Consider the following 21932-nt stretch of genomic DNA (forward strand, 5'->3'; position numbering starts at 1 on the left):
GGCTGACAAAGTGAAGAACTGATGGAGATTACAACTGGTCAGTCTTTAATGGTGGCAACAACTCATTTTGTCTAAAAAAGATCAAATAGACCCTGCAGTGCCAGGCTGAAGACGACTTAGCAAAATAACCTGTTTAAGCTCCTCAAGAGAGTAGCCTCAGCTACTCCACCCTGGAGAGGCATATGTCAAAGCTGGTCACCCAAGCCATAAGTTGATGCAGAAAAGTTTACAGTAGATCACATAGCCCAGTGTGGACGCCACAGAAAATGTCTTGACCATATTCAACCCAGGCTTACCAGTGATTTTGGCAGTGCCGTGCTTACTAGGGAGAAATGGGATCTGAACAGGTAAGACACCCAGTCAGCCCTGCTGGGAGTGATTTTAAAGGATAATTGCCTTATTTGGAACAAAGGGAACAGTACCCAGGTACTTTTATGCTGGACAGTAACCCCAATCAAGACCATCATGGAGTTAGAATGACCCATATCTGCTACTGCTACTTGCCACAAGCTTACTTGGGTGTTTCTGAAAGGAGTAAAGAAATAGGGCTTAAATATCCCAGTGAACTCCATTAAGCATTAATATTTCAAAGGTTACTACTGCACCCTGGCACTTACGACAAGGCACGTCATTCTACTCCATGACAGGATCACAGAACACTTAATTTTACTGCTACAGGGATAAGAGGTATGAACCTGCCCATCAAACAAACTTTTCAAACATGTGCATCACTACCAATATCCATACAACAGTGGAGGAAAACAGAGGGAAGTCATGAACTATGTACATGCTTCTGGCCAATGAATGCCTATGATAGGACTGCAATTTTCAGGGCTGGGAGTGGAGTTCAGAAGACAAACTGACACCCAAGACTACTAAGGTAAAAATCAAGTTAACTTACATAAAATACCGGAAAACTGTCAAGCAATGGTGTCTATTTTCTGAAATGAAAACCAAAAAACAGTGAATGAAGAGCAGGCCTTGTTCACTAGCCATCACCTTCTAGAAGCCTGGCTTACTCCTCCCGTAAGCTGACCAGATATCCACTTCCTATAGCAAACCAAAAGGCATCAAACAAGAAACAGTAACATTTCACTTTGGTGCTAGTGCTCCCTCACTTCAAAAAGGAGGGGGGGCAGGTACCAGACAGGGATAAACATTCGTGTGACTCATATTAACGCAAGCGAGGGCCAGCAGAAAGAACAGCATAATAAGTAAACAGGAAAAGGCCAAAGCCCTGGATTCTCTAAGCCTGATCACTAAAGATCAGTAGTCCTGTTACTGAAGATAGGAGAGAGGACAAAAGCACATTGTGAAACTAAGTTCGCCAGGTAAAGAATGATGGAGAAACAGGTGGCAATACGGACAGAGCTGAACACAAAATATGAAGTGGGGAATAACATTCTCTACTCCTTTACTACTACCACCACTCAGTACTGCTAGAATTAACACACATAACCCCTAACAGGCATTGTTAGCGTTATGATAGTGTTTTCTGAAGTGATGCTGAAAAGACTCGTGAAGCACCTTTACACTACACACAGGGCAGCCCCCTAGTAAGCACTGGGAAAATGATTCTAAGGAATCCAAATGCCCAAACTGTAGGACTGCTATAATCTAACATAGCAGCAAAACAGAACATTAAAAACAATTCAACAATACATTTTTGGGAAGTGTTCATCTGAATTTGCAGTGCTTACCTTTACTACTGGATATAAGTTTATATTAAGACACATGAATCCATTTAGGTGTGCCACAAAAAAAAAAAAAAAAACAAAAAAAAAAAAACAAAGAAGGAAAGCAAGTTAAATGTAAAGTAATGACAAATAATTTAATTCTTTAGCACAATACCAAGCATCTGTGTGAAAATATGTACTGCATTGCTAAATAATTTTTTGGTGCAATATTACCAACCCGGAAACCAAGAACAGTTCATGAAAATGGAAACTGGGTCAAGAGGGAAAGCCCTAAATGGAACAGCCATGTAGATGGGGAAAATGTCATTCTACTGACAACCTTTAAGTCAAATGCCAGAAGGTTGGGGGAATACTGCTGAAACCGCATTCAGAGATCGTTGAGTTCTTTTCTCCACTAATATTTGACCTCAGAGTACATATATTTAAGTTTGGGGGTACCCTCACAAGAGACAGTGCAAGGAGACTTGTAATCCCCCAAAATAACTTGCCACAGATATTTGACAAAGTTGATTTGGCATGTTTCCTATCTGCAACTGATTTTATGGCTATCGACAGACTGACATGATTCTGTGTAGACACCCAGCCTACAATGTTCATTTCTATAGAGCAATGCATAAGCAATTTTATATATTTCAACATGGATTACAGGTACAAACAAAAATGTGCAACAATTATGGAAACATCAGATCCTCCCCCCTCCCTCCATCATGGAACACTTCAGCTGCACTTTCATGCTCACAGAACACTTGTTTCACAGGAGGGCAAAGACAGGTGATGACAAAGCAATATATGGTTTGTTTCACTGTTGTGCAGATCCCCCTTTAAGGAAGCCTTTCATTACTTTTCAACTCTTCCTTTCGACAGCAAAAACTGCAAGGTCCCATAGAATTATCCACAGACTCTTCTGAATAGGGCTAAAACAGCTGGTCTTAAAAACATTCCACCAATTCAAGAAAGTGCTGAACTTCAAGACAATGACAGCTTATAATTCTCATGGTTATGGCCTGTCTGAAAATGCAGCCATTCCAGTTTCACAGATGAAGAAATCGGGCTCAGAGGAATAGCACTTTACCACTATCAGCTGCATATCAACTCATCAAATGTGGGAATTCTATCAAAATCATAAGCGTCAAAAAGGTCACTAATCCCTTCATCATCTCCAAGGCTAAGTAGATAGTCTTCATGAGGTAGTGGTGGCGAAAGGTTTACTAATGCTCCCTCTAGGGAACAGTGCTGGTCTTCTATTTGATGTAATAAAATTGATGGTGAAATCAATGGGGAAACTGCTGACGTAGGACATGATGATGCTTGTATGCAAGGGACATCACCTAATTAAAGAAAAAAAAATGTTAAACAGAAATGAATGTTTCACACAGCACATTTAAAGCCTACTTCAGTTTTTTTACTTGTATGAACTTCAGTTAACCAACAATCTCTTGGGAGGACAGCAGGCTTATCAGCATGATTTTGCCAAGTCACTTCCTGCAATTTCCCCTTCCAGATATTAAATGGACTCTGCAAAAAGTACAGTTGTGTACACTTACCATAAATGTAGATGTTCGAGTGTATTCACTGTTGCAGTTATCACATTTGGGTTATCCCTGCCAGGGTAGCCCTCAGTCAGCCCGAATACCAGAGGCTTAGTATTTCTGTCTCGGTTGTTGTCGCTTCAGGACTGTCGTCAGTAGTACAAAGTAAGGCAGCCAACGCCATTACATCAGTTTTTCTTGCCCTGTCAGGAGCCCCCAAGTGGGAGCCAGGATATGGTGGAAGAACCCCACCAGTAGAAAGTAAATACCAAAAAGATCCTTGTAAGGAGAAAGAGAAAAAGGGGGATAGAGGGAGGGAAACCAGGACTGCAACAGTGAATACACTCTAACATCTACATTTATGGTAAGTGTACACAACTGTACTATGTTCTTTGTTTCACTCTTGCAGTCATCACATTTGGGTTGATTCTCAAAGCTGAGGAAAAGAGTGGAGGCAGTCAAGAAGACTGGGGGCTGGCTAGGATGCCCTGCAAGACTGCAGTGGCAAAGCCTGCCCTGGATTTGGAGAAGATAGGCAGGTGGTAATGCTTGGTGAAGGTATGAACAGATGTCCATGTTGCAGCCTCCAGGATGTTCCTGGTGGCTCCTCTGAGGAAAGCTGCAGAGGTGGAAGCTGCTCTGGTAGAGTGAGTCCTGACCCCCTTAGGGGGAGATATCCTGCGTTGCTTGTAGCAGAAATGGATGCAGTGTGCTATCCATTTGGAAATGGTTTGGATATGGCTTTGCCCTCTGCTCCTGCAGCAAAGCTGATTAACTGATCAGTCTTTCTGAATGATTTAGTCCTGTCTAGATAGAATCTGATCTGTCTGTGCACATCTAGAGAGTACAGGATCCTTCCCCCTTGTTTTGTGGGTTAGGGGAAAAAGGTGGGCAATGAATGGCTTGGTTGAGAACCGCACTGGACATGACTTTTGGCATGAAGGATGGGTTAGTCCTGACGGAGACCCTGTCAGCATGGAAAATGATGAAGGGCTCTACAGCCATTAGTGCTTGTAGCTCAGATACTCTCCTTGCTGAAGTGATGGCCAGAAGCAAGGCTGTCTTCATGACAAAAACTAACTCTGCTGAAGCTGGTTCAAGGGGGGGGGGGGCAGGGTGAGCTTTTCCAGCACAAAGTTTAGGTACCAAGCTAGGGTAGGTGCTCTTTCTTCTGGGTGGCCTCAAGTTGCTAGCCCCTCTTAGGAACGGTTTGATGAGAGGGTGTGAAAAAAGAGGTTGCTCAGTGCTGAAATGAGCGGAGATAGCAGAGGCATGAATTTTAAGAGGAAAAGGAACAGCTAGGTAATCCAGGATGAGAGGTAGGGAGGGCTGTGTGGTATCGGCTCCCTTAGCCTGGATCCAGGTGCAGAACCTTTTCCATTTGTCAACATAAGGACTTTCTAGTGCTAGGCTGTCTGCCCTCAAGTATAACATCTAGAACCTGTGTACTGAGATTGGCAGCTAGTACAGGGATCAGGGAATAAGCCAGGCTGCCAAATTGAGGGTCTGCAATTGGGGATGCATGAATTCTCCTTTCCTCTGGGTCAGGAGTGCTGGGATCTGAGGGAGATGCCATGGTGGCAGTGGGTACCAGTGCTGGCGTGGGAGGTCTGGGGCAGTCAGGACTGTTCTCGGTTTTTCCTCCATTATTTTGAACAGTACCCTTGTAATGAGATGTAGTGGGGGAAATGCATAGACAGAGAGGTTGACCCACTGGAAGGATAGAGCATCCACTTTCCAGGCCCTGCAGTAAGGCTCCCTGGTGCAGAACTTGCTGAGCTGATGGTTGGAGTGGGAAGCAAAGAGGTCGACCTTCGGGGTGCCCCATTTCTGAGTTACAAGGGCGAAGGTTCTTTGGTCTAGCTGCCACTCATGTGGGTCCAGAAGATTTCTGCTTAAGTTGTCTGCCAGAGAGAGTTTAGAGAGCCTGGCAGGAATTGTGCTAACAGGTGTAAGTTGCATGGCTGAGGCTGTGTGCCAAAGGGTCATGGAGAGCCTGCATAGAAGGTAGGAGTGAGTACCTCCCTACTTGTTGATATACCACATTACAGTGGTGTTGTCTGTTTTGATCAGTAGAGCCCTTGGGGAGAGAAGGGGTCTGAAAGCTGTCAATGTGTGCTGGACAGCTAACATCTCTTCTTGGTTGATGTGCAGATGTATTTGATGTGGGCTCCATTGGCCATGTATGCACCTGCCGTGCAGGTGTGCACCCCAGGGATAGTCCGATGCATCTGTAGTGAGGGTCTGGGAGGCGTGGCGTGGTGAGAAGGGTAGTCCCTTGTTGTGGTGGCATGCTGCTGCCCACCACAGAAAATCTTTCCGTAGGCAAGGTATCACTGGTATAAGTTTCCAGGTCCTGAGAGTGTTGACACCAAAGCCTTTTTAGGTACCACTGAAGTTTCCTCATATGCAGTCTGGCATATGGAATGAGTAGAATGCAAGATGCCATGAACCCCAGAGCTTGCAGGATTTTCCTTGCGGATAAGTGGGGTCTGGTGGTTAGTTGAGAGAAATAGGCTGTCAGGTAAGTTTGCTTTTTTGCTGTAAGGAATGCCATCTGGGATACTGTGTCCAGGCTTGCTCCCAGGAATATAACGTTTTGGGTGGGTACTAGTTTGGATTTCATTTCGTTGACGGTGTACCCTAAGGAGGTCAGTAGGTCCTTTACAAAGTCCAGGTGCTTGAGCAGCTTTTCCTGTCTGCCCGATTTAGGCAGTCGTCTTAAGTATGGGTACATTTGAATATTTCTTTGCCTGCAAAAAAGCAATGGCGGGAGCCAGACATTTTGTGAAAACTCTGAGAGCAGTAGATCAGCCAAAGGGAAGAACAGAGAACTGAAATTGCAAAGATCCTGCTCTGAAACAGATATTTCCTGCATGATTCCCTGATTGGTATGTGTAGGTAGGCCTCTTTTAGGTCTGGTGTGGCCAGCCAAGCATCCTTGGAGAGCATAGGTAGTAGTTGCTGGAGGGTGAGCATTTTGAATTTTGGTATCACCAAGAAGATGGATAGATCGAGGAGGGGGCACCAAGTATCCTCTTTTCTGGGTACCAGGATGAGCCTGGAGTAGAAACCTTGGCCTATCTGATCTGCAGGAACGTGCTCTATTGCCCTCAGACAGCAGGTAAAGGACTTGCTTTTTGGCCTCTGTCCACTGGTTTGGAGGAAGATCTGGGAACCCTTCTGGGGTTGGTAGTGTGTGGAAAGAAAATTTGTATCTCTGGGACACTGTTGAGGACCCAGCGGTCGTTGGTAATGGTGGCCCAGGTGCTTGCGTGGAAGGAGAGTTTTCCTCCCAAGGGCAAGTGCAGGCGGGCAGAGGGAGGGGGTAGAAGTGGAAAATCACTGTGAGTTCTTACCATGAGGGGGTGGCTTTGCACTCCCTGGTTTAGAAGTGGAGGTACTCCTTTGCTATGATCTCTGCATTCCCTGTGGCTGTTGTCTGGGGGGGGGGTCTGCTTCCCTGACCTGGAGAGGGCAGGAAAGGACCAGTGCTTGGAGGGGCAATGCCTACTGAACCTGGGTGGCTAGACCTGCAGGAAATCCTTAACTATCTGCATAGATTTAGCTTTTTCTTCCATCTTTTTAAGACCTCCTCTGCCTTGGTGCCAAATAAGTTGCCTTTGTGCAAGGGTGCATCTAATAGTTTAGATTTGACATGGTCTGGCTAGGGCTGTTCCTTAAGCCAAGTATGCCTTCTAAGGACAGAACCGGTGACTGCTGCCCTGCAAGATGCTTCTAGGGTATCAAAACCACAGTGTAAGGTGTGCTTAGTTACTTGACTTGCAGAATGCATTAAAACTCTTGTAACTATATTTTCTGCACAAGCAGGAAAATATATTTTTTGTTTGAGGAGCTCCATGGTATGCTGATAAAATTTTAGCATATGGAACTGATACTTTAGTACTCTAATAGCAAGAGTAGCAGAGATGTATACCTTTTTACCCCATCTGTCTAATGTGCGGGAATTCCTATCTGAGGGGGTGGGATTCTTAGTAGAATTTGCTTTAATTCCTTTAGGTCCTTGGGAGATAACCTCAGGGTCAGTAGTAGGATTTTTGAAAAGAAATTTGTGAGAGTCAGGGAGTCAAATACCAGTCAGGTTTTCTGGGAGCAGGAGGGAGGGTGTCAGGAGTCAAACTGGATTCCATGAAAACATCATCCACAGCATCCAGGGCAGGAGGAATGGCCAAGGGTCTGTGTTGTGAAAGATCTAAGAATTCCGAGTCTCTTTTTAGACTGAGGGTAGTCCTGACATTCCCATTGGAAATGCTCCCTTAAAGTATGAAGGGTTTCCCCAAAGGAAGAATCCTTGGGTGGAGAGGCTGAAGGAATGGATTCCTGTGCATCAGAATCCTCATAAGCAGAGAGGTTGCATGTCTTCATATTCAGATGCATCAGAGTCATCGGACTCCTGTTCAGATAAAACTACTGGGGACAAATCTCTTTCTTTTGGAAGAAGCAGCTTGGCTTCCCCCGATCAGCATTATAAGGTCTTCTACCATTTTAAGCATTTGAGATTGAGGGAAGGAAGCAGGAGCCTGAGATGGGGTCGTCTGTTTCTTGGGTGTGGTTCGTACCCTGGGCCTTAGAAACTTTGTAGTTTTTGAAAAAAAAACAGTAGATGTGAAATAAGTCGTCGGTTTGCGTTAAGAATCGGTAGTGAAGTACTTCCTTGGAAGCCGGTGCCTGCTCAGCGGCTCCAGACCCATCCAAGGTAGAGACAATCGCAGGATCCTTAGTCGAAGAGTTTTGCGGCATACCGGACTCTGAAAGGGTCTCTGCAGCGGTCTGCGAATCCACAGAAGCAGGCATCAGGGGCTGCAAAAGCACCTCACTGAGGACTGGAGAACTGACGACTAGCTTAACGGAAGGGTCGTTAGTAAGTTTGGACCTGTGCGGTCTGTCTTGGTCTTTATCCTTACGTTTTTTCGGAAGATCTGCTGTCGGATGGCTTACCGAAGCCATATCAAAAATCAAGGACTGTGAGCGAAAATATCTAGCTACAATAAGGGCCCAATGACGTATAGTTCTGGCATTGAACAAAGCACAAAAGCGACAGCTAGGGACATAGTGGTCTTGGCCTAAGCAAGTGACGCAGTAATGAATGAAAGTCTCTGTGTGGTATTTGCTTTCCACAGGCAAGACAATTATCTTTTTCTGACATCAGTTAGAGCAAGAAAAAAGGGTCCCCAACAGGGTACTTAGCTTTAGAAGACTTCAATTCGGAAAATGAAAACTCAGGAAGCGGCTGACCGGCACTTGTGCGAACTGCTTCTGGTTCCTTGGCACGAAAGACAGACGTGATGGCGTCGGCTGCCTTAATTTATACTACTGACGACTTGACGTCAGTCCTGAAACAACAGCAACTGACGTAGGAATACTAAACCTCTGGTATTTGGACAGACTGAGGGCTACCCTGGCAGGGATAATCCAAATGTGATGACTGCAACAGTGAAACACAAAGAACATCAAGCACCTCCAATAATGCATTTAACATAGGAACTACAGCTACAAGAGATCTGCCAAATCCCTTTACTTGCCAACAGCTTTTCAAGCAATGCAGTGATTGCATGCTGCTTATTTTTACACAGTGTAGTCAATGGAAACATCCACAGCAAACTGGTACATTGTCTATGATTAGCCCCAATCAAAATTCTCTGAACCACCAGACTGGCACTGATTCAGTCTGCATTACTAACTTTAAATGCGACTCACCTTGGCACAGGAGGACAATGCTAGATCTGACACGATAAAGTTAGTTTTAAAATTAACCAGTAGAATTAAAGACATTCTCAACTTCAGAAAGTTGTGTAAAATCTTACCATAACCACAGATGTCCTTCTCTTCCATGTTGCAGTATTCTGCATGTGGGTTTATCCTCCCTTCCTCTGCAGTTCATCCGGCCAGATTTCCAAAGATTTTCAGTCCCTCTAGGTGCATCGGACATCTGACATGGCAGCAGGTACGTGGACCATCAGTCACGTCTGCATGCACCAGCCCTCAAAACAAAAAGAAAGGCCCCAGTCGGAGTCAGTCCTGAAAGGGAATAGCCCGTCCAGTGTCAATGAAAACCTGAAAAGTACTCAGTCTGTCCAGTGTCACCCAGGAAAGCAAGTGCAATCTGACAAGAGGGGAAGGAATACTGCAACATGGAAGAGAAGGACATCTATGGCTATGGTAAGATTTTACACAACTTTCCTATGTCCTTCTATTCCACTGTTGCAGTATTCTACATGTGGGCGAGTGCCAAAGCTCACAGAGGATTGGGAGGTAGCCTAGATGATGTTTCCAGGAACCCGTGTAGGATAGCCCTGGGAAATCCCGCCCTAGCTCAGGAGATATGGTCCAGTTTGTACTGTTTGGTGAAGATGTGCACGGAAGACCAAGTAGCTGCCTCAAGTATGGAGTTAGTGTCTAACCCCTTAAAAAGGCTCCAGAAGAGGCCATTGCTCTGGTGGAGTGAGCTTTGAGATGGTCTTTCCATGGTGTAGGTAGGAGGAAATGGCCCTGGAGATCCAGGCCGAAATGGTCTGTTTGCTCACAGCTTTCCCCAGGGCTCTTCGGTGGAAGGAGACAGAGATTGCCTGATTTCCTAAAAGGTTTGGTTTTATGTAGATAAAACCAAAGTTGTCTGTGGACGTCTAGGGAATGAAGTACACTCACTATCCCCCTGTGGGTTGGGGAAGAAGGTAGGCAGTTGGATGGCCTGGTTCAAGGATAGGTCATTCACTACTTTGGGAGTGAATGACGGGATTAGTCCTGAGAGTCACCCTGTCCAGGTGGAAGACTAAAAATGGTGGTGTAGCCATAAGAGCTTGCAGCTTCTAAGACCCTTCTGGCTGAGGTCAGAGCTACCAGTAAATCAGTTTTCCATGTGCAAACTTTTATGGAAGCTTTGTCTGCTGGTTCAAAGGGAGCTAGAGTGAGTTTTTCTAATACATAGTTAATGTCCCAAGGGGAGGAGATGGTTTCCTGGGTGGTCTCAAGTGCAGTACCCCTTTGGGGAACAATTTAGAGGGGAGTCTGGATGCAAGGGGAGGCTCCAGAGAAAGGCAGGCAGAGATTGCAGACAAAAGACAAGTGTGCTTTCAGAGACTAGTATGACAGCCCTGTCTGCATTAGTTCACACAAGTAAGACAGGATGAGAGGAATATTGCTTTCCAGCGGGTCCAACTGTCTTTTGACTTCAAATGGAAAACCTTTTCCATTTAGAGATAGAATTTCCTTGTGTTGGGTTTCCTGGCCTCCTGCAGGGCAGTGAGCACATTCTCAGTATATAGGTGTCTGAAAGGGATCAGAGTCCTATCAGTCACAGGGAGAGGTGCATGGATTGCCACTGTGAGTGTATCAGAGTCCCCTTGTTCTGTGTGAGCAGGTCCACTGAAGGAGGTAACTTGTGGTGATTGTCATTGGACAGGTGAAGAAGAGGGAACCAGTGCTGTCTTGGCTAATAGAGAGTCACCAGCAAGATTTTGGGAGAGTTCCGCTGAATTTTCAGCGGGACCCTTTGTATCAGAGGGAAGGGGGGAATGCATACAGGAATTTCCCCTTCCAGGTTATTGAAAAGGCATCTGTTACTAATGCCTAAGGGTCTGGTGCCCTGGTGCAGTAGCCAGGAAGCTGTCTGTTTATGGAGGAGGCAGGCACGTCCATCGGTGGAATACACATCTGTAAACAATTGTTAGGAACATCTCTTTGTAGCATCCATTCGTGGTTGTTTGAAGTGGTGCTGCTTAGGTAATCTGCCTGGGAGTTGTGCAGTGATGGGATTTAGGCTACCGGGAGGGTGATCCCTGTGACGTAGTGAGTTCCCGCACCTGCAAAGCTAGTCTGCAGAGGAGGTAGGATTTGATTCCTCCCTGCTTGAGATACCACAGGACTGTGGTGTTTTCTGTGAATATCTTTAGAGGGCCATGCTCTAGGTATGCCTGGAAGGCCTGTAATGCAAGGAAAATGGACCTCATTTCCCGCACATTTGTGTGACCTTGTTTGTGCCTACAAACCTTGTACTTTCCTTTCCCCCCCAGAGTCGCTTCCCAGCCCAGGTCTGAGGCATCTGTGTAGATGGGTCTGGGAGGAAGAGAGTATTTAGAGACAGGTCGGGGTTTGGGGCTAGTTTTGGGCTACCTGAGGCACTCACCACCTCAGTTCCTGATGCAAGTAGGGGAACAACGGGATCCTGAACTCCAGAGGTTGGGAAGTGTTGGGTCCACACCGACTAGAGGTACTATTGAAGTTTCCTCATGTGCATCCTTGCTAGGGGCAACATGGGAATGGTAGCTGCCATGTAGCCTAGAAGTCTCAGAAATTGTCTTGCAGTTAAGTTCTGTTGATTGTATGGCAGAAAGAAGGTGGTTTTGGAGAGATGCCACTTTTTCTGCTGGAAGGAAGGCCTTCATGAGGTCTGTCCTGATTCTGCATCCAAGGAACACAACATCCTGTGTGGGATAAAGGTGGGACTTTGAAAAGTTGATCATGAACCCTAGAGACTGCAGGATAATCAGAAGGTCCTGGGAGTGGCAGAGAAGAGTTTCCTTGTCCGTTGCCTGGATTAGGAGGTCGCCTAGGTAAGGGAATACCTGGATCCCTTTTTCCCCTGTAGTAGGCAATGACTGCAGCGAGGCATTTTGCAAATATTCTGGGTGCAGTAGAAAGTCCAAAGGGTAAGGCACAGAACTGAAAGTGAGATGGGCCTGCCAGGAATCTCTCCTGAAAGCATCCTTTATGTCCAGGGTTGCCATGAAACCCTGTGGAAGGATGAGAGGAAAGAGGGTAGGTAGGGTGAGCATCCTGAAAGTTGGGACTTTTAGGAAGGGGTTGAGGCGAGAGAGAACAAGAACTGGCCTTCATGGGCCTTCTTTTCTAGGTACCAAAAAGATTCTGGAGTAGAATCCTTTTCTTTTTGCTTGTGCTGGAACTGGCTCTGTGGTGCCCTGAAGAAGCAGGGTTTGCAAAACCTGATGGAGGAGGGATAGATGACTGGGGGAGGCTGTGGTATGCCCAGCCTTGGTGGGGGTGAGATCCATGACATGAAGTAGCTGTCCTGTATGATGGACAGAACTCACTTGTCTGTGGTAATGAGAGAACGCAGGGAGACCGTGAGAAAGACTGGCAAAAAGGGGAATGGAGGGGTGGGGGTTGAAATTTTGGCAGGCAGTCAGACACTACCTGCCCTATCAGGAGGGGGGGGGGGCTTTGGCTGGAAGACTGAGACAGCCTAGTCTGAGGAGGCCTGTCTTCTAAGGGGTCTTCTAGACCAGGGGGCTGTAGGCCTGGAGGATTTCCTGATAAATTGGGTCTTAGTCGGGTAGTTCCTCTGAAACTTGGGAATACGCGAGACTAGGATACATTTAGAGTCCTGTACTTCTTTTCCCTTTTATTGTAAGGATTTAAATAGGTCAACCACTTTTGCACCAAAAAGTGCAGAGTGGTCCAAAGGTGCGCCCAGGAGTTTGGCCCTGAAGTCATCTGGCAGAGGCTGTAGTCGCAGCCATGAGTACCTCCTTAGTACTGAAGCTGATGCAGCTGACCTGGGTGAGGCTTCAGCAGCATCATAGCTACATCTCAGAGAGAGTGTCTATTCACTTGAGAGATGAGTGCTATCAGTGACAGCTGACCTGGGTGAGGCTTTAGCTACATCTCAGGGAGTGTCTATTCACTTGAGAGAGGAGTGCTATCAGTGAAGACAGGGAGGCCTTGGCTGCACAGTCTGGGATGTCTTCCAAATCTTTAGTGGCTTTGTCCAGGAGAGCTAAGGAGTATTTGGTCATATGCGTTTGGTAGTTTATGGCTCTAAATGAGAGGGTGGCAGAAGTATAAATTTTCTTACCAAACCTCTCCATGGACTTGCTGTGTTTATCAGCCGGGAGGATAGTAGTGGTAGGTAGGAGTTTGGAGGCCCTGTCCATAGAGATGGAAATAGTGAATGGGTCAGCAGGAGGGCACTTGGAGAAATTTCTCCGTAGCAGGGACTTTATACAGTGGTCTGTTCCCCAAGGGGCTGGAGGTTGGGAGTCCGGGCTAGTGGAGGCCAAGGTAAAAGCATCCAGAAAGGCAGGTCGAATACGAGGAATAGCAGGAGGATTGGGAGAGTCTATTTGAATTTGGTCATAAAACCTTTTCTGTACATTAGACAGAGGATTGCCACTTAAAGTGGTCTTTCATTTTATTAATAGTTTCAACAAATCTAAGATCCTCTACAGGGGAGTCAGAGGAAACAGAGCCCTCCTCAGGAGATCCATATCCCAAGGGGGATGAGATCTGGGAGGAATAAGAGAGAGTCCTCAGAGGAATCAGACAGTTCCTCTTCTTCAGGCTGGTCAAGTCTCCTTTCCCAGGTTGGAGGTCTGGGAATAAGGAGGGGAAAAGCAGTGGCAGAGGGTTCTGCAGAAGGCCTAAGGGCCATGAAAGCATTGAACAAACTCTGGCTGAAGGCCTGCCAATCCGGCATGCTTTCAGCGGTTGGAGTGAGGTGTCTAGTTTTTTTGTTTTTTCTTTAAAGGCCTAGCCGGAGTCTGGCTAGGCATAGGCCTAGGATCAGTCAGAATGGCGAAGGTGGCGTCCGGTGATCCCTGAGTGAATGCTGGTTCACCCCTGGTATCTAAGGCAGGCCCGAGTAAATCCTCTGTGGACATGCCGTCCGCTCGAGATTTTGCGCCTTCCTCAGAGGTACCCACTTTAACTGTATTGGCGGATGCCGGATCCTCAGTCAAGATGATGTCGGCTACACACAGGTATGGCAGACAGAGGGGCAGCAGATGTAGGCTGCAAGGATTGGGCCCTCTTCCTAGGCGGTTCAGACAGGGTGTCAGGTGCGGCCTCCATTCCCAACACTAATTGTTTCAAGCGCTGATTCTCCAAGTTTAGAGCTTGCAAACGGCGGTGCACGTTCTTAGGAACAAACGATCAGCAAATAGCACAGTTCTCATGGTAGTTTTCTTTGCCTACACAAAACAGACAGTGGTCATGCATGTCTTTGTGAGGAATCTGCCAACCACACTCGCCCTTACTGGATGACATTAACAGACTATAGTTATCAACAAAGTAGGACTGAAAGAATTCCAAACGGGCTATTTAACTGAATCTTTTTTGATCAGACGTCCACCAGAAGCAGGAGCACGTGGCATACGACTGGCGGCTGAAAAGTTCTGAGGGCTGGTGCGTGCAGCCGTCACTTATGGCCCATGTACCTGCTGCCACGTCAGATGACTCGCACACCTAGAGGGACTGAATCTTTGGAAACCTGGCCCGATGAATTGGAGAGGAAGAAGGGTAAACCCACATGTAGAATACTAGACCATTGGAATAGGACACCATTCACTCTGTTTGCAACTGATCAAATTCACAGTAGCAGGGGAGCCCAAGCAAAACTTGGCATTAAATGGGAACAGAGCAAAAAACAGATAACATGATGGGTCCAAGCACAGCAATTACAGTACTTCTGAACCATAAGTACCACCTAAATGCAAACTACAACTTAAAATTTAATAGTTATGTACCGACCATAACGTTCCATGTTAGTTGTCTTCTCTCGCCTTCTTTCTTGCTGGATGGGTTTTGGAGCCGATCCTCGGCTCCGACTCGGCACTTGCTAAGCTCGAGAATCACTTTTACCAGCTCAAGGCAGCCCTATATCCCATGATGCAAGGCGGTAATTACCCAGATCTCGTTTGGTATCTAGAGGAAAACTGCCTGCAATCTTTCTACAAGGAAAGCAGAATAATTAGCCTAGAAGACTAAAGAGGAACCAGGTAACAGACAGCCCAAGCTAACTGGTGTCCGAGGGAGAACAATCTCCCTGAGAAGGGGAAAAACAAGGCCTGTCCAGGCTAGGGGGACAGGAGGGAGGGACGCAAGAAAGAAGGCGAGAGAAGACAACTAACATGGAACGTTATGGTAGGTACATAACTTCTAAATGTTAAGTTGTCAATCTCGCCTTCATTCTTGCTGGATGGGACCGCGTCCCTAGCACCCCTATCCTGGGTGGCTCAATGGAACAGACTCTTCAGAACTGTGGAACCAAAACTTGCCCTGTCCCTGGTGGCCAAATCCAATTTGTAATGAGAAACGAAGGTATGAGGAGTGGCCCAAGTGGCTGCTGCACAAATAGTGTCCAAGGGTAGTCTAGCCTGAAAAGCTGTAGATGTGGCTAGACCTCTAGTAAAATGCGCTTTAGGTTTTGAGATCAGCTGTTTGCCCCTCAGCTGATAAATGTCAGAAATGGTGGACGATAGCCATCTGGATAAGGTTACTTTAGAAACAGGAAGACCTTTCCTATTTTCAGCATAGGAAAGAAAAAGCTGATCAGATTTCCTAAATTGCTTTGTTCTGTCCAAATAATATCAGAGTTGGCGATGAATATCTAGGCAATGCAGTTTTTGTTCTGCCCTGTTAGAATAATTGGGAAAAAATACAGGAAGGTCAATGGATTGATTTAAATTTGTTTTAGAAGCAACCGTGGGCAAAAAGGATGGATTGGTTCTTAAGGACACTCTATCCTTGTGGAAGACCAAGTAAGGGGGACAAACACAGAGGACATGTAGTTCCGACACTCTCCTAGCCGAAGTAATAGCAACTAGAAAGAGAGTCTTCCAAGAAAGACATTTTAATGAGCATGTAGCAGCCGGTTCGAAAGGGGGAAGAATCAAGGATGCGAGCACTAAATTTAGGTCCCACTGTGGTGGAGGATCTCTAACAGGGGGCTTAAGAAGGAACACCCCTTTGAGAAAAGCTTTACAAAGTTTGTGAGACATGATATTGTGGTCTGCAAATCAGACATGGAAATTAGAGATTGCTGCCAACTGGACCTTAACTGTGGAAGCAGAAGAACCGGAGCGAAAAATTTCAGCAAGAAAGTCCAAGACCGATTGAATAGGGGCAGTAAAAGGATCCATGTTCTTAGACTTTGCCCAAAAAGAGACACGTTTCCACTTACTAGAGTAAATCCTCCTGGTAGAGGACTTTAGAGAAGCTACTATTATATCTCTAACGGGGTTAGAGATCATAGGAAGCCAGGCTAATGAAGGAAGTGGAGCAACCAAGCAAGAATATGAGGTAAGCTGGGCACCATTGTGCCCATTCCCTGAGTCCGGCTCCAGGAACAGTATCTTTTCCACTTTTCAGCACAGGATTTTCTAGTACTAGGCTTCTTTGCCTCCAGAATGACATCTAGTACTTGCTTACTGAGGGATGCTATTGGAGAGCTCAAGGAATTAGCCAGGCTGCAAGATTTATGGTTTGAAGCTGAGGGTGCATAATCTGGCCCGCCTGCTGGGACAGCAGGGAAGGGGTCTGAGGCAGGTGCCATGGTTCCAGCTGTGTCATACTGCGCAAAAGGGGGTACCAATGCTGGAATGGCCAGTCTGGTGCAATCGGTATTGTCCTTGGCTTGTCCTGTTTGATCTTTAGCCGAACCTTCGAGAGGAGAGGCAGAGGGGGAAAGGCATAAATTGAGAGGCTTTCCCAGATAAAGGACAGAGCATCCACTTTTCCAGGATTGACTGTTGGGAGTCCTTGTGCAGAATTTGTCCAATTGGTAATTCTGAGGGGAAGCAAACCGGTCTACCTTTGGAGTCCCCCATTTGTTCCTCAAGAGGTTGAATATTTTTGGTTCCAGTTTCCATTCGTGTGGGTCCATGAGATTTCTGCTTAGGTCGTCTGCCAGTGAATTTAGCTTGCCTGGCAGGAACTGAGCTTGTAGGTGCACTCGGTAGCTCACGGCTGCGTTCTACATAGCCAGTCTGCAGAGAGGGTACGAGTGGGTTCCCCCTGCTTGTTTATGTACCACATAACTGCGGTGTTGTCTTGTCTTTACCAATAGTTGTCCTGGAAGAATGCGGTCTTTGAAGGCTGTCTGAGAATTCTGTACAGCTAACATTTCTTTTTGGTTGATATGCAGGTGCATCTTTCTCGGGTTCCATTTGCCCTGAATGCACTGGCCTGCCAAGTGAGCCCTCCATGCATAGTCTGATGCATCTGTTAGGGCTTGGGCAGCAGGGGGTAGAGTGAAAGGGAGCCCCTTGTTGTGGTAGCAGGCCTCTGCCCACCAAAGGAACTCTGTCTTTATATAAGGAATGATAGGAATCATTGATTCCAGGTCCTGAGAATGCTGACACCATAGTCTTTTTAGATACCATTGTAGTTTCCTCATATGCAGTCTTGCATATGGAATTAGTAGAATGCAAGTGGCAATGAACCCCAGGGCTTGCAGGATTTTCCTTGCAGATAGCTGGGGGTTTGTGGCCAATAGTTTGAGGGAGGTTGTCCAATGAACTTGTTTCTCCGGAGTGAGGAAAGACATCTGGGAAGTTGTGTTCAAGCTTGCTCCCAGGAATACAATCTGTTGGCAGGGTACCAGCTGAGATTTCTTTTTGTTCATAGTGTACAACAGAGAGGTCAGAAGTTTCTTTACAAATGCCAGATATTGTGATAGCAAGTACTGGCTTTCTGCATGAATCAGACAATCGTCCAAGTATGGGTATATCTGAATATTTCCCTGCCTGCAAAATGCAATGGCTGGAGCTAGGCACTTTGTGAATACCCTGGGGGCAGTAGATAACCCAAAGGGTAGTGCAGAGAACTGATAGTGCATAGAGCCTGCTTTGAAGTGTAGGTATTTCCTGCAAGATTCCCTTATTGGGGAGCTGCTGGTAGGACCATTGAGTGAACAACATCCATTGTAGGAGGCGCATGTAAAAACGGGCCAGAGGGAGAAGTGTGATGGCAGCTGCCATGAGGCCCAGCACTTTCAGGACCAACCTGGCTTGTATCCTTTTGCTGGATAGGATGATCCGAACGTGGTTTTGGATATCTAGGATTCTTTGACTTGTAAGGTTTGCTGACATCAGAGTAGTGTCTAGATTTGCGCCTATAAAGGCAATAGATTGGCAGGGCGATAAGGAAGACTTTTGGAAGTTGATTGAAATTCCTAATTGACCGCAGAGACGTAGAGTATAATTCTCTGGCTTGGAGAAGTTGATGCCTGGTGGTGGCTGATAGGAGCCAGTCTAGATACGGAAACACCTGGAATCCTTGACGTCTCAGGTGAGCCGTGACCGCTGCCATGCATTTGGTGAACACTCTGGGGGCTGTAGTGAGACCAAAGGGCAGGGCTCTGAATTGAAAAGGACTGGTCCCCAGCCGAAAGCGGAGGAACCTTCTGGAGCGTCTGTGGATTTTTATGTGATGGTACGCATCCTGAAGGTCTATGGAGCACATCCAGTTGTATTTGCCCAGGAAGGGCAAAATCGATTGAAGTGTGACCATCCGAAATCTTGTCTTTTTGGCAGACTTGTTCAGTCTGCTGAGGTCTAATATTGGTCTCCAGTCTCCCGTCTTTTTGGGAACCAAAAAGAACCTCAAGTAGATTCCGGATTCTAACTGATCTGTTGGAACTGGTTGGATGGCCCTTTTTCTTAGAAGCTTTGATATCTCTAGCTTCGGAATCTCCCTTAGACCGGGTGGAACGTCTGGAAGGGAACCTTTTTGAAGAAGGGGCTTTCCTCGAAGGGGATTTTGTAACCCTCGGATATGATCGACTGTACCCATCTGTCTTGAGAGAGGGAAAGCCAGGCTTCTGGGTACAGCGACAATCTCCCCCCGACTGCCTCCAAGGGTGGGCAGTCGGGCAACACCTCAGGGATGCTGGAAGGGCTTTGTCAGAGAGAGGCTCTCTGCTGCCCTGGTTCTGCGGACCTCCTCTGCCCCTAGGGCGGCATCGGTTGTTATTACCCCCTCTGCCTCTGGGGGTAAATTGACGACGTGCGTCAGGCGTGACTCCCTGAGATTTGCGGAACCACATTTTCCCTCCCTTCTGACCTTTGGGGTCTAGAAGGGGTGGAGAAACAGACTCCTACGGCAGAAAGAGTCTTGCCGTCTTGTTCGCACCTGGTTAATGTGTCCTTCACCTGAGGCCCAAACAAAGTAGTGCCATCAAAGGGAGAATTTGTGAAGGACGCCTTAAAGGGGTCTGCGAAATTGCAAAGCCGCATCCAGGACTGACGTCTAAGAGCCACTCCTGTTCCCGCGGCTCTACTCGCCCCATCGGCTGCATAAGAAATGAGCCGCATGGAGGAGTTAGTAATGGAATTTAGGATTCCAAGCCAAGAGGCAATCTTCTCCTGAGCCCCAGCAGCTGACGGATCCTGTACTACCTCACCCAATTCTTTGAGGATGTCTCTTTGAAGTCGGGTGAAGTGACATAAATAATTCAGCGAATGCATAGCAAAGGTCGCTGAGGAAAACATCCGCTTACCATACCTGTCCATGGTCCTAGACTCCTTGATAGGAGGATGGACTGGTACGGAAGGATCTGCAAGTTCCTTTTTGGTGGCGGCTGCCACCACCATGGCATCAACTGGAACACCTTTCGTAAGAAACTGTTTCTCAGTGGGGGCCGTGATAAATTTAGAAGGCCTCCTGGGGACTGGTTCCACAGAATCAGGAGATGCCCACACTTTTCTAGCTATCACGTCCATGAGGGGGTCGAAAGGCGGAGACACCCAGGAGGTGGAGGGTCGAGATCCAAAAGCCTCCAGGTATACAGACTCATCCTCGGAGGGATTAATGGAGGGCCAGTTTCCCCTCTGTTTTAGGAGTTCTAGGATGTCTGAAAAGGAGACATCCTCAGAGGGGGATCTTGGGGACCCCTCAGACTCATCTAAGTCGGTATCTGATGTCGTAGACTCAGGGGAGTCTAAGTGCTTCCTCTTGCAGGTCCTCTTACGCGGGGGCTCTCCTGAAGGATCAGGAGAAACCTCGGAAGAGAAAGTTCTTCCCAGTGGGGAAACCTGGGGCGATGGATCTCTGTGTCCGGGAGCAAGAGAGTGGGAAGAGACATCTACAGGCACCGTAGAGGGAGGAGCTAAAGGAACCGACTGTTGACTAAGCTCGGGGGCTAGCACACTCCTCATCACCTCGAAGGCTCCCCTCCCAGGGAGGGCCGAGAGACCCTGCTCTGAAGAAACAAGGACCCCCTGCCCCATCGAAAGGGAAGGCTCCAAAGCAGATGTCAGCGCTGAGCTCACCAAGGCCGAAGCCCCGAGAGGGAGAGCGGGGTCGGACAAGGGTCCGATGCCACTCGCCCCCCTCGGAACCGACCAGGGAAACCAGACGACCGGATCCCTCCAAGGAAGGTCTCGAGGAGGAGATAGGAGTCGAAGAGGACGGAGCCGAAAGGTGTGGAATCTGCTCCGAAGCCGCAACAGTCAAGGTACCAATAATCTCCGGCTCCGAAGGAGAGTCGAAGGAGGAATCTCAGGAGGGTGTGGAATAGCGATCGTCTGCTGAGACGGGCTATGGAGCATCTGGGCCAATGCCTGTGATTTTAGTAATCTACTCACCACTCTCTCCAAGTCGTGGTCTGAATGTCTGGAAGACCTTGACGATCTGCTCCGATGGCTCCGTTCCGAAAGTATGGGGGAGGCCGGAGCCGAGTGGATAGACTCCAGTGAAGGAGATCTAGACCTCTTCCTCGAAGGAGCCATCGGTGCCGACGAACCTTCGGTCCCAGTTGGAGCAGACAGCTTATCGGCACCAAGCTGAGGTAGAGAGGTCTCGGCTCCAGCCGGAGCCGAAACATGCTTCGAAGCTAGGGTATCGGCTCCAGACGGAGCCGACACGGATGCCAAAGCCAGGGTATCGGTGCCGATCGGCGCCGATACAGAAATTTCCAAGGAGGAAGGATCGGCTCCAGACGGAGCCGATATCTACTCTGGAGGAGTCGGAACCAAGGCCACAGACTTGGACACCAAAGTCTGGGTCTTGGGTGGCTTAGAGGGCTTCCCGGAACAGACCTTAGCCGGGGAGCTCTCAGGCTTAAGGAGACCCCTGAGGATCAACTTATTTCTACGCTCCTGCAGGACTCTCTGGCTGAAAGAATGACAAATAGCACAGGAGTCCTGCAGGTGTAGGGGTCCCAGGCATAAATACAAGAAGTGTGACCGTCTGTCAGAGACATCTTCTGACAGCACGAGTCACACTTCTTAAAACCTGAGACCCTAGTGTCTTTTGACATGATCGAGTTTACACACAATCACACACACACTCAGTCCTTAAATACACTAATTAAACAAAAACACAAACACACCTAACAAAAAATCCTGACAGGAATTGTTTAGGAGGGGAAGGCCTAAGGCCTGACTAACAGAAAAATTATAAAGGGATCGAGAAAAACTAAAGGGAATAGGGTCTAAGTGAATAGAGGACTATTGACTATAAAAGGGAATAAAATTTTTAAAAGCTGGGGAAGTTAAATCTCTGAAAGAGTAATGAAAAATCACTTACCAGGAGCTGGTAAAAAAAGGTGACCTCATGAGCGAAGCGGCAAACGAGATCTGGGTAATTACAGCCATGCATCATGGGATATAGGGCTGCCTCGAGCTGGTAAAAGTGATTCTCGAGCTTAGCAAGTGCCGAGTCGGAGCCGAGGATCGGCTCCGAACCCATCCAGCAAGAATGAAGGCGAGATTGACAACTTAACATTCCATATTTATCCAAAATATTTTCTATAGAAACTTTCAGATTTATACCCTGCACCTGTATCCATAATTAGCAGGCTTATATGACCATTAAGATAGTATCAGTCTGTCAAGCTACATTATGATATTTTTCTGCGGTATGGACATGAATTTTCAGAGAAATGAATTAAAGTCAAGGCCATACAAGCTCTGTACAGAGTTTGCATTACGCAAGTAAAAATTATACA

General features: G+C 47.1%; 1 protein-coding gene across 1 annotated transcript in view; it reads right to left on the reverse strand.

Annotated features, from left to right (window-relative positions):
• Window positions 1-1805: 1805 nt before the first annotated feature.
• The window catches only part of E2F3 (E2F transcription factor 3), a 793515-nt gene continuing 773388 nt past the window's right edge, over window positions 1806-21932 (reverse strand). Inside the window, exon 7 of the mRNA XM_044065766.1 lies at window positions 1806-3025. Within this exon, the coding sequence (XP_043921701.1) occupies window positions 2775-3025 (251 nt within the window). The 3' untranslated portion in view covers window positions 1806-2774. The remainder of the gene's footprint in view (window positions 3026-21932) is intronic.

Source organism: Protopterus annectens, chromosome 3.part0, assembly GCF_019279795.1.
Source record: "Protopterus annectens isolate FY-2018-M chromosome 3.part0, PAN1.0, whole genome shotgun sequence".
In the NCBI taxonomy this organism is placed as follows: domain Eukaryota; kingdom Metazoa; phylum Chordata; order Ceratodontiformes; family Protopteridae; genus Protopterus; species Protopterus annectens.